The sequence below is a fragment of the Hordeum vulgare genome, chromosome 2H (assembly GCF_904849725.1).
Source record: "Hordeum vulgare subsp. vulgare chromosome 2H, MorexV3_pseudomolecules_assembly, whole genome shotgun sequence".
In the NCBI taxonomy this organism is placed as follows: domain Eukaryota; kingdom Viridiplantae; phylum Streptophyta; class Magnoliopsida; order Poales; family Poaceae; genus Hordeum; species Hordeum vulgare.
The window spans coordinates 602,976,188-602,988,188 of NC_058519.1; the positions used below are offsets into that span (position 1 = coordinate 602,976,188).

At 46.1% G+C, this 12,001-nt stretch overlaps 1 protein-coding gene across 3 annotated transcripts; it reads left to right on the forward strand.

Annotated features, from left to right (window-relative positions):
- Positions 1-735: 735 nt before the first annotated feature.
- On the forward strand, positions 736-5,611 carry LOC123427654. 3 transcript variants are annotated; one of them, XM_045111748.1, is made up of 6 exons: positions 736-1,234; positions 1,512-3,476; positions 3,546-3,749; positions 4,129-4,221; positions 4,395-4,830; positions 5,552-5,611. In XM_045111748.1, exons 1-5 carry the CDS (start codon positions 821-823, stop codon positions 4,800-4,802), a joined length of 3,084 nt encoding a protein of 1,027 aa, XP_044967683.1. In that variant the 5' UTR covers positions 736-820; the 3' UTR covers positions 4,803-4,830; positions 5,552-5,611. The 3 variants fall into 3 exon arrangements, with proteins under 3 accessions (XP_044967683.1, XP_044967682.1, XP_044967681.1); XM_045111747.1 differs by lacking the exon at positions 5,552-5,611 and adding an exon at positions 4,937-4,962; XM_045111746.1 differs by lacking the exon at positions 5,552-5,611 and having other exon boundaries at positions 4,395-4,962.
- Positions 5,612-12,001: the final 6,390 nt, after the last annotated feature.

The window sequence follows — 12,001 nt, forward strand, 5'->3', positions numbered from 1 at the left end:
GCTGAGACATTTAATTCTTCTATTTGAAGTGTATGATGAAAATCTTCTAAAGAAGTTACATTTCTAAAGAAGCCACGCCTCGGGCTGGAGCCCCAGTTGCCCAAGGCCGAGTTTCACCTCTGCATGCGCTGTACGTCGGCTTCGTAGTAGCGAGCTAGCTGACCATGAACACGAATGAAAGGAAGAAAACATGTGATAAAAAATAAATATTCAGTAATTTAAATTTGTGGGTTCTATTCGTTGGCAGCTTAAGAGGGTGCTTGGATCCAAGGGACTAAAACTAGTGTGACTAAAACTAGTCTCTTTAATAGGCTAAAGTTCCAAGCACCCCTGACTAAAGAGAAGCTAAAACTAGTCTTGAGGCTAAAAAAATTTAGGCAGGGATACCCCTACTAAAATGTGCATTAGTCCTCTCTCTCCTCATTTAACTTCTCACGTAAGTTCTGGATTGGAGGGTTTGAAGGATAATAAATGCTCATTAACTTGATTTTAGTCTCTTTAGTATTTGGATCGAAGCATGAGTAAGGCTAGCAAGTTTTAGTCTCATTACTTTTAGTCACGGGACTAAAAACGTATCAAGCACCCTCTAAACCAATCCTTAAAACGCGTTTAAAGGGCATGTTAGATATGCTAGTCAATGTCTAAACAAGTGTTCTTAAATATAAAAGCATTTAGTTCACTAAAATAATATTTTAAACGCTTTTATACTACGAGTATTTTTTTTTACGGAGGAGTACTGTATGTGAGACTGTGAGCGTGCCAGCCATCGGCGTTTCTCTCCCCGCCGCCGAAACAGAAATCACGCCCTAGCTCGAAGGCAATGGCGCCACCGCCGCTAGCCACGGCGGCGGCGGCGACGGCCGAGGAGTTCTTGGAGGTGCTCTGCGTGGGGTGCGAGGAGAAGTTGGAGGTGGAACGGGGTCTGACGGAGTTCGTCTGCCCCGACTGCGCCACGCCGCAGTCGCTCCCCCCGGAGTTCGTGCCGCCGCCCCGGCGGAGGGCGCTGCCCCTGCCGCGCGGCGCGGCGGACGCGCGCGGGGCGAGGCTGCCGTGCGGCGCATGCGGCGAGCTCCTCAGCGTGCCCGTCGGGCTATCGCGATGCTCCTGCCCTTTCTGCGCCGCCGAGCTGGCCGTCGACTCCGCCCGCCTCCGGAACTACATCCTGACCTCCGCCGCGGCGGCCGTCGTACCGCGCTCCTCGGCATCCGTCCCTCCGATTGTTGCTGCTCGGGAGGTACATACTTTCTCCATTATGTTGGGCTGTGAACTTTGGTATTGCAAAATCGAAGAATTCAGCATTCCAGTTGAAAGCCGCCATTTTTTTTGCCCTGTACTGTAGTAACTTTGCCTCACCTGACTCTGGTTTCTAGTGTAGAACAAAGAGCCTTTCTCCAATTCTCCCCCTCACTTGATTTCATATGTGCAGTTTTGTAGTGTGTACTCCCACTGGCACTGGGTATCCATCAAGATTTTGTCCTCATAGTGCACACCTTTCTTTTTCTGTGATGCAGAGATGGCAAGAGCGTCCTAGTTACGCAATGCGTGCAGGGCTACCCCAAGCAGAGCCTGATGTGAGGCTAATTCCTCTGCGGAGGACACAGGTAGAGCGTCCTGTTTGTCTCATTCATGTGCATCCGGATGAACAAGAGTATCGTGATCGCGTGATCGATGGAGAAGAGATACCTGTGGCTAACGAGACTTTTGCAAATAGTAGCCTTCAGAGAAACCGACCTTCACTTGGCCCACTTCTTGGTCGTCGTATTGTAGGTGATGAGGAAACACAGGTTTTTCCTCAAAATGAGGTCAGAAATCATGTAAATGATCAGCACTCTGGTTACTCTGTTCAGCCAAAGCGAGCGAAGCTGGCACGCCTGCATAGAGTCATTCACTCAGAGGAGATGCAGGATGGGTCTCTCAGCCATGAAGTTTATAGAGAGGCGAGACATACTGAGCTGATATATGAGGCTACTGCTACTCATAGAGTTGGATGCTCCACTGGCCCCCAGACTCCTACTCGGATCATACAGCAGGTGCACAAACAGCCTTATCATGAAACTCATGCGGATGGCAGTCAGGTAAACTGTCTAGATCTGGATGGGGTGGTTCATCCGCCAGTCAACCAAGTAAATCATGGAGAAGACGCATCCACTGAGATGATCGATAAGATGCTTTCTAGGAAGAACACATGGCCAACTGGATGTTCAGTTGGACCCAACTCTGTTAATGTAGAGAAGAGAAAGGCATCGGCCACAAATCAGGTCAAGCAACATATGCAAAAACAACAGTCTGATGCAACTCGTCCAGAACACACACAGAAAGAGCATCCGGATCAGGCAATCGGTGAGCCTACCAATCATCTAACTAATAGAGCAGCAATGTACTCTCTTCCTATAAAGGAGGCTACTGCAAGGTGTAGCAAGCAGAAAAAACCAGAGTTAGTTAATGCCAAGACTATTGCCGAGAAGAGACATATGGAATCACTGAACCAAAATATACAACAGGCAGAAGGACAGACCTCTGATACTGATAGTCATGAAATCCATGTCGATATTGAGCGTGAAAGTAAGGCTAATGGCAGGCATGGCAACACTTCAACTCTTAAGGGGCGGGAACAGGTTACACCTCCGAATAAGCTGGCCGATGTAAAACAGAAAAATATATGCACTAATGATGAAATCCAGAAGGAGCAGACTGAAGGTAATGTTTCCAAGCAGACTAGTAGTTGGACTCAGAAGAAGAATAGAAAAGGCTCAATAGCTTCATCAAATGAAGGGCTTCAGCTTAAATGTAGTAAACGTTTGGCCAAAGATTCATCTTCTGCTATGGAAAATAAACCTCTAGAAAGCGAATCTGGTGACCTGCAGAATTTTGGTCATGATGTCCAAGTGCCAGCAGATGCTACGGATGATGAATTAATTGAATGGGTGCCTCTTCAGCAGTGTCCCCCCTCTCCAGATTGTGAAGGGTCAGTTGCCTCGACAGACACTGATTCTGTAGAAAGTGGTAACGATGAGGACTATGTTGTATCTCCAAATCAAAGCATGTCTGAGTCTGACCATCCAGATATTGATAGAATAGTTGCCGATCTTTGCCCTAGCACTCCCTCTGTACATAAGGTGCCTCAAGAAATCTCTGATGAATTAGATGACCCTGATGTAACCACAACTCCTTTAGTTCCTGATATGTCTGACCCCGAGCATCTCGCGCGGAATTATTTACCTCTAGCGGTCAGACGGGCGCTTGCAAAGGGAAAGAAAGCAGGAGGTCGTCTTTGTGTCAAAGTGTGGACCTTGCCCAAGGGTGTACGGATACCGGTCTCCTTGAACACTTCGGGCCTGCCAATCGGAGAAAATGCAATCATGTTGATTAACTTTCTAGGCGCACTGGCACGAGACGGAGTGTTGGCACCTCTCACGTATGTAAGTTGGAAAAAATTTCCGAAGGAGAACAAGGATTGTATGTGGCACATTGTTAAGGTATGCATTACTAATGTTGTTTTTTCCCCTGCCTGTAACTTTTTTCACATTCCTTATTCTTTGGTATAGCTTAAATTTGATGTTGATCTACGTCACGAGTTAGCGGTCCTAAGCTCCATAAGAAGCAAGTGGCGGGTTTGGAAATCTCATTTAAAACGGAAACACTATGATTCTCATACAACTGAAGAGGAACGCCTTGCTGATCGAGATCCTCGTGTCCCAAAAGAACAATGGCGAGTCCTTGTTGCATATTGGAATACCGAAAAGGCAAAGGTAGTGCTGTGCATTCTCTTTCATTTGCTATAACAATGTACTATTCCCTCCATTTCAAAATAGATGCCCTTTTTAGCTCCATTTTTTCTCAAAATACTTGTACTTCTACACTTCTGATGCAATTTAAGTCATTGTGTTTCTACTTTGCCCTTAATCAATGTCACCAGAAAAGAAATAATTAACTCCTCTTGTGCTTGCATACCTTGCTTTGGCGGAAAAAAAGTAATTAATGACCTTGTGAGGAAAAAAGAGATGGGCAATATAGACATTTCGCCAAACTTAATGCTTTTGCCCAACTCTGGAAAGCCATCTTTTTTGAAACAGGATGGAGTAGACATTTTGGATAATTTGAATGATTGATATATGCTCTTAAACACAGGCCAGAAGTGCTGCATCTAAAGCTTCTCGAGCCAAATCAACCTATGTCAATAAAACCGGATCCAAGAGCTTTGCACGGGTGCACCAGGAAGAGGTAACTCTTACTTCTTTGTTTTTTATCTGGATGATTTATTCATGTTACTTGAATGAAAAGAAAACGAAAACTATGTGTTATATCAGCAAGTCAATTGCTAGATTTGACATGTTAGTATTTGTCCTGATCTCCTGGAAAAGCTCAAGAACTGACATGCCTTGCTCACCTTGCAGTCACGATCTGGTGACCCATCTCTCGAGAATCCAGAAGGGTCAGGAGATGACTATGCACCTGCGATGGGTGCAAAAAGGAGGGTCAGTGCACGCAGGAATACACCTGGGCGCTCCCCCAAATACCTGCAAGAAAGGTCAGACCCGCAGGCTGCGAGGGCCAAAAGAAAAGCTGGAGATGAAGTCTCCACACTGAGAAAGAACCCCAAAAACTCCCAGGAAAGCACAATCTTGGAAGCTGCGAGGGATAAAAGAAGGGCTGAAGATGAGGCAGCTGCTCTAAGGAAGAAGGTGATAGCGATGGAGGAAAGTCAAAGAAAACTGCAGGAGGACTTGGCAAGAGTGACGAATGCAATGAGCGCTATGCAGAAGATGATGGCAACTGGTGGCTTACCAAATCAAAATGGGTGAACCAGCGATGCCACCAAGTTTCCAACAGGTAATATCATCTCAGTAAACTGATTTGGCTGTGGGAGATATGTAGCTGCTATTGACTTGTGACCATGTATCTGAACCCGACCTTTTCTTGTTACATGCCATGCCAGGAACGAAATGAAGCGAGCTTTGCTGATGTTTTGCAGATGTAAATTGTTTACTCAGGGCTATGTCACCTTTCCCCGCATAATGAACTGACTCAGTGAGATGGTAATGCCATCTGAAATACCCAAATATGCCTCCTTGAGAGCCGAGGCGTGAAATTTAAAAAATTAACTGATATTTTTTCAAGAGTATGCCATTTACTGAAAGCAGCAAAATGGCACCTGAGCTCACATGCTCCTGTGGTAAACAGTAAAATAATAATAATCAAATGTCAAAAATCCTGGAGTAAATGTTATGCACATGACTATTGTAGTTTTTATATGCCTGTAGATTTTTATGCGGAAAAGAGCATTTGTTAGCTCTAAATGAACAAATTTTGTGGTGCAAACCAGCAACATTTTATAGCACTGAACATCTCCTTTTGCATCTGGCGAAAAAATAATCCTTTCCATGAAATTTACAAGCATAAAAAGGAGTTGAGAGTCAAAACTCTAAATGCATCGGTGTTTCTTCCCCCCCCCCCCCCCCCCCCCCCAAAGCACATTTGACGTTTCTTTTTTCACTCTGCGCCTTTTGAACTATTGGGCATTTATTTTCTTTGACTTGTTCTTGTTTTGCAGATTGGACCTGACCGGCTGATGCTTAGAGTACATAGCTGCAATAGTTTCCGCGTTTTAGAGCAAGTACAATAGGATGACGTGGGCGGGCTGTAAGACTTAAAATAATATATTTGTGATGAGTTGGAAGAGAGAGAAGAGGAGAGAGAAGAGAAGCGGGCTACAAACTAACAGCCGGCTGTAACACGTGCTCCTAGGCACTTTGTGAGAGAGAATGGTGGGCCTTCTATCAATAAAGTAGTACTTATTTACATATGTCTATTGTACTTGCGGGCTATAAGCTTGGCTATAGATGACGTGTCAATATCATATAGCCAGCAGCTGGCTGTACTATTAACCATGCTCTTAGCTTGCCGATCCTGCAATCGTATCTATGGATCCTAGTTTTAGATGTGCAATTTCTTGCCATGTTTTTCCTGTTGTCGTATGAGGGTAACTAGTTATTTATTCTGATATGTAGGACTCAGAACTTAAGCTTGTTTTGCCCATGTATATATGATGACAATGGGATGTACCTGAATTTTAGCAAATCGTTCCGATGTTGGCAAGGAATTCCGTTCAAGCTTCACAGCATGTCGCTGAAATGACATCACGACATTTCTTCAGTTGCCAGCCATACACTAGTTAAATAATTAAGATCTTTATTTCTGTGCCCCTCGTTCGTTAGTTCTACTCATTCATCCGCACGCTCTTAACTTTTGCTCACTTTTCCTCACTCCCTTGCTCGAAACCCTCAGAACATGTTACAACGGATATTGCCATCGGGTCAAGGCCTTTGACCGTTAACTCTGAGGAGTGGGACCGCGTAGGGCCGAGTCCACCTTTGACCGTTTACCCGTATAGTGGTTTCGTATGCTGACCGTACAGTGGTATTCATATACGTGGGAGCATGCAACTGACCGCGGTTGTGGGGTAGCACGTGTCCATGGGACATGCCCAAAACGTCCCATTGTATAAGGAGGGGGAACCACCTCCCAGCGCATCGCCCCTACCATTTCCCCCAAATCCCCTCCCTGCCGCTTCGTCTTCCTCTCCCCCGCCGACATCATCTCGCTCTCCTCCACTGCATCCACCGCACCGTCTCGCTGTCCCCCACCACATCCTCTTCCTCACCTTCATCGCCTCCATCTATCCGATGACGGAAGCTCATGGCGACGCCGGCACAGCGGCCGGAGATGTAGTGGAGTTGCAAGGCGCGGTGACCGCGGATGAAGTGAAGGATGTTGGTGGCGTCCACGGTGGTGCGGGGAAACTCGCAACCGCTGCGGATGTGGAGAAGGTGTTGGAAATATGCCCTAGAGGCAATAATAAATTAGTTATTATTATATTTTCTTGTTCATAATAATCGTTTATTATCCATGCTCGATTGTATTGATTGGAAACTCAAATACATGTGTGGATACATAGACAACACGTTGTTCCTAGTGAGCCTCTAGTTGACTAGTTCGTTGATCAAAGATGGTCAAGGTTTCCTCGCCATAGACAAGTGTTGTCACTTGATAACGGGATCACATCATTAGGAGAATCATGTGATGGACAAGACCCAAATTATATACGTAGCATATTGATCGTGTCATTTTATCGCTATTGTTTTCTTCGTGTCAAGTATTTATTCCTATGACCATGAGATCATATAACTCACTGGCACCAGAGGAATACCTTGTGTGCATCAAACGTCACAACGTAACTGGGTGACTATAAAGGTGCTCTACAGGTATCCCCGAAGGTGTCCGTTGAGTTAGTATGGATCAAGCCTGGGATTTGTTACTCCGTGTTACGGAGAGGTATCTCAGGGCCCACTCGGTAATACAACATCACACACAAGCCTTGCAAGTAATGTGACTAAGTGTAAGTCACGGGATCTTGTATTACGGAACGAGTAAAGAGACTTGCCGGTAACGAGATTGAAATAGGTATGCGGATACCGACGATCAAATCTCGGGCAAGTAACATACCGAAGGACAAAGGGAATGACATACGGGATTATATGAGTCCTTGACACTGAGGTTCAACCGAGATCTTCGGAGAATATGTAGGATCCAATATGGGCATCCAGGTCCCGCTATTGGATATTGACCGAGGAGTACCTTGGGGCATGTCTACATAGTTCTCCAACCCGCAGGGTCTGCAAACTTAAGGTTCGATGATGTTTTAGTATAGTTGAGTTATATGTGTGGTTACCGAATGTTGTTCGGAGTCCCGGATGAGATCACAGACGTCACGAGGGTTTCCGAATGGTCCGGAAACGAAGATTGATATACGGGATGGTTTCATTTGGTTACCGGAAGGTTTTCACGCATTACCGACATTGTACCGGGAGTGACGAATGGGTTCCGGAACTTCACCGGGAGGGGGGCAACCCACCCGGGGGAAGCCCAATGGCCTTAGGGGTGGCGCACCATCCCTTAGTGGGCTGGTGGGACAGCCCAAGAGGGCCTTGGAGCCAAGAGAAGAAAACCAAAGAAAAAAAGGGGAGGTGGGAAGGAAGAGAAGGACTCCACTTCCAATCCTAATTGGAGTAGGATTCCTCATCTCCTCTTGTCCGGCGCACCCTTGAGGCGCTTGGCCCTCAAGGCAAGCCTCCTCCCCCTCCCTCCTATATATAGTGGTGATTTAGGGCTGATTTGAGACAACTTTTGCCACGTGCAACTCAGATCTAGACACCATAGTTCTTCCTCTAGATCGTATTTCTGCGGAGCTCGGGCGGAGCCCTGCAGGAGTAGATCGTCATCACCACCGGAGCGCCGTCACGCTGCCGGAGAACTCATCTACTTCTCCGTCTTGCTTGCTGGATCAAGAAGGTCGAGATCATCGTCGAGCTGTACGTGTGCTGAACGCGGAGGTGTCGTCCGTTCGGCACTAGATCGGAACGGTTCGTGAGATGGTTCGTGGGGCTGATCGAGGGACGTGAAGACGTTCCACTACATCAACCGCATTTCTCAACGCTTCCTGTTGTGTGATCTACAAGGGTACGTAGATCCAAATCTCCTCTTGTAGATGGACATCACCATGATAGGTCTTCGTGTGCGTAGAAATTTTTTTGTTTCCCATGCAACGTTCCCCAATAGTGGCATCATGAGCTAGGTTCATGCGTAGATGTTATCTCGAGTAAAACACAAAGGGTTTTGTGGACGGTGATGTTCGATTTGCTACCCTCCTTAGTATTTTCTCGATTCAGCGGTATTGTTGGATTGAAGCGGCCCGGACCGACATTATTCGTACGCTTACGAAAGACTGGTTTCATCGATTGACATGCTACCTTGTTGCATAAAGATGACTGGCGGGTGCCGGTTTCTTCAACTTTAGTTGAATTGGTTTTGACCGAGGCGGTCCTTGGAGAGGTTAAATAGCAATTTGCACATCTCCATTGTGGTTTTTGCGTAAGTAAGATGCAATCATACTAGATACCCATAGCAGTCACGTAAAACATGCAACAACAAATTAGAGGATGTATAACTTTTTTTTGCAGGGTATGCTTGTGATATGATATGGCCAATGACGTGATGTGATATATTGGATGTATGAGATGATCATGTTGTAATGGTTAATATCGACTTGCACGTCGATGGTACGACAACCGGCAGGAGCCATAGGGTTGTCTTTAAACTAATGTTTGTGTTTGCAGATGCGTTTACTATATTGCTAGGACGTAGCTTTAGTAGTAATAGCATAAGTAGAACGACAACCCCGATGGCGACACGTTGATGGAGATCATGATGATGGAGATCATGGTGTGGCGCCGGTGACAAGAAGATCGTGCCGGTGCTTTGGTGATGGAGATCAAGAAGCACAAGATGATGGCCATATCATGTCACTTATGAATTGCATGTGATGTTAATACTTTTATGCACTTTATTTTGCTTAGAACGACGGTATCATTATGAGGTGATCTCTCACTAAAATTTCAAGACAAAATTGTGTTATCCCCGACTATGCACCGTTGCTACAGTTCGTCGTTTCGAGACACCACGTGATGATCGGGTGTGATAGACTCAACGTTCACATACAACGGGTGCAAAACAGTTGCACACGCGGAACACTCGGGTTAAGCTTGACGAGCCTAGCATGTGCAGACATGGCCTCAGTGTTGGAAATATGCCCTGGAGGCAATAATAAATTAGTTATTATTATATTTCTTTGTTCATGATAATCGTTTATTATCCATGCTATAATTGTATTGATTGGAAACACAGTGCATGTGTGGATACATAGACAAAACACTGTCCCTAGTAAGCCTCTAGTTGACTAGCTCGTTGATCAAAGATGGTCAAGGTTTCCTGACCATAGGCAAGTGTTGTCACTTGATAACGGGATCACATCATTAGGAGAATCATGTGATGGACTAGACCCAAACTAATAGACGTAGCATGTTGATCGTGTCATTTTGTTGCTACTGTTTTCTGCGTGTCAAGTATTTGTTCCTATGACCATGAGATCATATAACTCACTGACACCGGAGGAATGCTTTGTGTGTATCAAACGTCGCAACGTAACTGGGTGACTATAAAGATGCTCTACAGGTATCTCCGAAGGTGTTCGTTGAGTTAGTATGGATCGAGACTGGGATTTGTCACTCCGTGTGATGGAGAGGTATCTCGGGGCCCACTCGGTAATACAACATCACACACAAGCCTTGCAAGCAATGTGACTTAGTGTAAGTTGCGGGATCTTGTATTACGGAACGAGTAAAGAGACTTGCCGGTAAATGAGATTGAAATAGGTATGCGAATACTGATGATCGAATCTCGGGCAAGTAACATACCGAAGGACAAAGGGAATGACATACGGGATTATGTGAAACCTTGGCACTGAGGTTCAAACGATAAGATCTTCTTCGAATATGTAGGATCCAATATGGGCATCCAGGTCCCGCTATTGGATACTGACCGAGGAGTCACTCGGGTCATGTCTACATAGTTCTCGAACCCGCAGGGTCTGCACACTTAAGGTTCGACGTTGTTTTATGCGTATTTGAGTTATATGGTTGGTTACCTAATGTTGTTCTGAGTCCCGAATGAGATCACGGACGTCACGAGGGTTTCCGGAATGGTCCGGAAACGAAGATTGATATATAGGATAACCTCATTTGATTACCGGAAGGTTTTCGGAGTTACCGGGAATGTACCGGGAATGACGAATGGGTTCCGGGTGTTCACCGGGGGGGGGGGGCATCCCACCCCGGGGAAGCCCATAGACCTTGGGGGTGGCGCACCAGCCCTTGGTGGGCTGGTGGGACAGCCCAAGAAGGCCCTATGTGCCATAGATAGAAAATCAAAGAGAAAAGAAAAAAAAGGAGGTGGGAAAGGAGAGAAGGACTCCACCTTCCAATCCTAGTTGGACTAGGATTGGAGGAGGACTCCTCCTCCCTTGGTGGCGCAGCCCTTGGGGCTCCTTGAGCCTCAAGGCAAGCCTCCCCTCCCCTCCTCCTATATATATGGAGCTATTAGGGCTGATTTGACAACTTTTCAAGGCAGCCCGACCACATACCTCCACGGTTTTACCTCTAGATCGCGTTTCTGCGGAGCTCGGGCGGAGCCCTGCTGAGATTAGATCACCACCAACCTCCGGAGCGCCGTCACGCTGCCGGAGAACTCATCTACCTCTCCGTCTCTCTTGCTGGATCAAGAAGGACGAGATCATCGTCGAGCTGTACGTGTGCTGAACGCGGAGGTGCCATCCGTTTGGCACTAGATCGTGGGACGGATCGCGGGACGGTTCGTGGGACGGCTCGCGGAGCGGATCGAGGGACGTGAGGACGTTCCACTACATCAACCGCGTTCACTAACGCTTCTGTTGTGCGATCTACAAGGGTACATAGATCGGAAATCCCCTCTCGTAGATGGACATCACCATGATAGGTCTTCGTGCGCGTAGGAAAATTTTTGTTTCCCATGCGACGTTCCCCAACACTCAGAACACATGAGACCGAAAGGTCGAACATGAATCGTATAGTTGATATGATTAGCATAGAGATGCTTACCACTGAAACTATTCTCAACTCACGTGATGATCGGACTTGAGTTTGTGGATTTGGATCATGTACCACTCAAATGACTAGAGATATGTACTTTTTGAGTGGGAGTTCTTAAGTAATATGATTAATTGAACTAATTATCATGAACATAGTCTAATGGTCTTTGCAAATTACGATGTAGCTTGCGCTATAGCTCTACTGTTTTTATATGCTCCTAGAGAAAATTTAGTTGAAAGTTGATAGTAGCAACTTTGCGGACCGAGTCCGTAAAACTGAGGATTGTCCTCATTGCTGCGCAGAAGGCTTATGTCCTTAATGCACTACTCGGTGTGCTGCACCTGGAGCGTCGTCTGTGGATGTTGCGAACATCTGACATACACGTTTTTGATGACTACGTGATAGTTCAGTGCATAATACTTAATAGCTTAGAAGCAAGGCGCCGAAGACGTTTTAAAACGTCGCGGAACATCTAAGAGATG

Excerpts from the sequence above, each read along its gene's own strand:
- LOC123427654 (XM_045111748.1), top strand. The coding sequence starts at position 821 with ATGGCGCCACCGCCGCTAGCCACGGCGGCGGCGGCGACGGCCGAGGAG. Across the intron at positions 1,235-1,511 it reads CGATTGTTGCTGCTCGGGAG|AGATGGCAAGAGCGTCCTAG; the intron begins GTACATACTTTC and ends TCTGTGATGCAG. Across the intron at positions 3,477-3,545 it reads GTATGTGGCACATTGTTAAG|CTTAAATTTGATGTTGATCT; the intron begins GTATGCATTACT and ends TCTTTGGTATAG.